Here is a 2527-nt window from a genome sequence, read left to right on the forward strand (position 1 = left end):
GTGAGGAGATATGGTCCCAGCCTTCGAAATTTTTGTAATTCTTCCAATCATTGGCAGCAGAGAACTGGCAGTTGGAGGCCACGGAAGGAGAGTTGTATGGCATTGAAGCTCGTCTGGAGGTTAGTTAACACAGTGTCCAAAGAAGGGCCAGAGGTATACAGATGGCAATGGTATACAAGTATACAGATGGCAATGGAGTGGCTGTAATGGGGTTAAAAGCAAATAGCAAGGTAAGACAACAGTCTTCAATCACACAAATAAACTAAATCAATTAGGTTAGGTGTTGCTTCAGAAAGTTGATAGTAAATTACACATAAATGTATTCATAATGGGTTCTACAAGTATGTGTAAATACGATCCAAATGATTGTAGATTTTGGTTTTGCTGTTCTCAAAACATTGAGAACATGGCTGACCCCAGTATGAGAGATTATCTGTGTGATCATTCACCATAGTCCAAAGGTTTCCTTGGTTACTCTATAAGACAAGCAATGTTAGTATGATAATGAACATGCAGGGAAATCTGAGTTACAGTATGCCAGAGAACAGAACAAGGCACTATTATCAATCGCATATACACTAAAAAACATTGTTTGCTTACCACACAATCAGCATATGTTTCATTAACAAAATGGTTTCATGATATTTCAATCCTTATCAAATTTTTGGGGTGGCCAGATGTTGGGCAATATCAAATTACTGTATCATCTTTATGGACAGTTATTTTACAAATGTTTTATTTCATGGTTAATAAATAAAATAAATAGCTATGTGATACAAGTAACCCATAATTAATTTAGATGAAATAGATTTTGCAGTACTTTAGATGACTGCTTTGTCTGACATTGTTGGTTGTGAGTTGTTTTTCCATGTCATTAACAATAAGTAATCAGTGTAACTACATTTTCCACTGTAACTCGTGTTCAATCTAATAATGCACATCTTTTCCATGTTGTCTAATTTATGTGCAGGTGGATAGATGACCATTGGTGGCCAAACTTCCTGACCGGACCACGAAGGAACATTAATTCATTTCATAATTTTATAGGATGGCTATTGATAACACTATTCAGTTGCACGTTTTCAATCTTATAAGCTAGTGATGGAAATTATAGTTACTTTGATTCAATGTGCTAAAAACTGCTGCATTTAATGGTTTTTGCTGTTCTTGAGTAAGTACTTGCTTCCAAATAGAGACTCATAAGTGGGGTGGATAGGCACCGTTTGGGTCGTACATTTCATTGTTTTACTGTTACAGAGGATGTTACTGTATGGYGAGGCATCTTTAAGGTTATTGTATCATTCTTCAGGGATTATAACTAGACTTGTACTAGATCAGGTACATAAGCCAATTGGCCAATTAATGACATGCTCATATTTTAAGTAACATTTCAAAAGAGTTATAGACAAACATTGCAAATACTCTAAATATTAACAATGCTCTACAATATTAAACAACACAATTTGTACATATATTTGCAGGATCTTAAAACAAGATATACAATACGGTAAAAACACCAATGAAACACACAAATGTGTTATAGAGAAAGTGTGCTTATTTGTTAATCAAAATATTACTTGAAATGTAATTTGTTATGCTTTTTATTTCAACCTAGGGCCCATTTCATAACCGTTCACTGGGTTACCAGGCTAAGACAAAGCTACACTCTTGAATGAATATACAGTGGAGTTTCTTTTAATATCACATTTTAAAAATTGATTTATGGAGAACACAAATAATTCCAACATGCAGCCTTGAAGGTCAAGACAAAAATATTGTTTCTCTTATGCCAGAAACCTAGTCAGTGTTTTTTAATGAATAGGGTCTCTAGTGTTATGAACTCTACCTGTGGACTAAATGCATTCACCAAATGATTTAATACATTTTGCGTAGCATTGCTGTTACTATTTACTAAACCACTATTTTACAAGGCTTATTGCATACATACATGCCCACGGACGTACACACACGTACACAATGTATGTAACCTGTACTGCTTTTGAAACATCCTGTATGATTTGTTTTTCTGAAAGAAATAATAAAAAAATACTAATAAAAGCCACTTTTTTGCACATTCTATAATTCAACATAGGGTCTACCATGTATTCAACAGTACATGCCAACATTTAGTTTAAAAGTTCCAAAKGTATAGCCTGTTCCACATGAATTTATCTACAGGAGGATAGTWTTGGCTAATGATAACAGAATTGTAAGCAACAGTGCATTTGCACATAATTCTGATTTTGAATGGTGTGCAAAGACAAGGTTTGACTATTGSTTATGAAGTACAGTTGCATCAGAGAAGAGACTTTGGACTTTGTATAACACCTGTTCAACTTAATGATCAGGATCAACATTGGAGTTTACTTGTTAGAGAACGCTAAGAGCACACAGTCGTAGCATTGTGGGGCAGACCTGAATTAGARACAGAATMTAGTATATTTGTATATTTTAGGGTCATACAATACATGTGAGGGTTCAAAATGTATTTTGTTGTAGTTTTGCTCTTGTTTGGGACACTTTCAAC

The 2527-nt window shown here is 34.4% G+C and overlaps 1 protein-coding gene across 3 annotated transcripts in view; it reads left to right on the forward strand.

The window, feature by feature from the left end:
• Positions 1–2062, forward strand: part of LOC111955641 (H-2 class I histocompatibility antigen, Q10 alpha chain) — a 26629-nt gene extending 24567 nt beyond the window's left edge. For all 3 annotated transcript variants that reach the window (XM_070436302.1, XM_070436301.1, XM_023975879.2), the window contains one exon: positions 971–2062. In XM_070436302.1, coding sequence (XP_070292403.1) covers positions 971–978 — 8 coding nt within the window. In that variant the 3' untranslated portion in view covers positions 979–2062. The remainder of the gene's footprint in view (positions 1–970) is intronic.
• Positions 2063–2527: the final 465 nt, after the last annotated feature.

This window comes from Salvelinus sp. IW2-2015, linkage group LG31 (assembly GCF_002910315.2).
Source record: "Salvelinus sp. IW2-2015 linkage group LG31, ASM291031v2, whole genome shotgun sequence".
NCBI classification, from domain to species: domain Eukaryota; kingdom Metazoa; phylum Chordata; class Actinopteri; order Salmoniformes; family Salmonidae; genus Salvelinus; species Salvelinus sp. IW2-2015.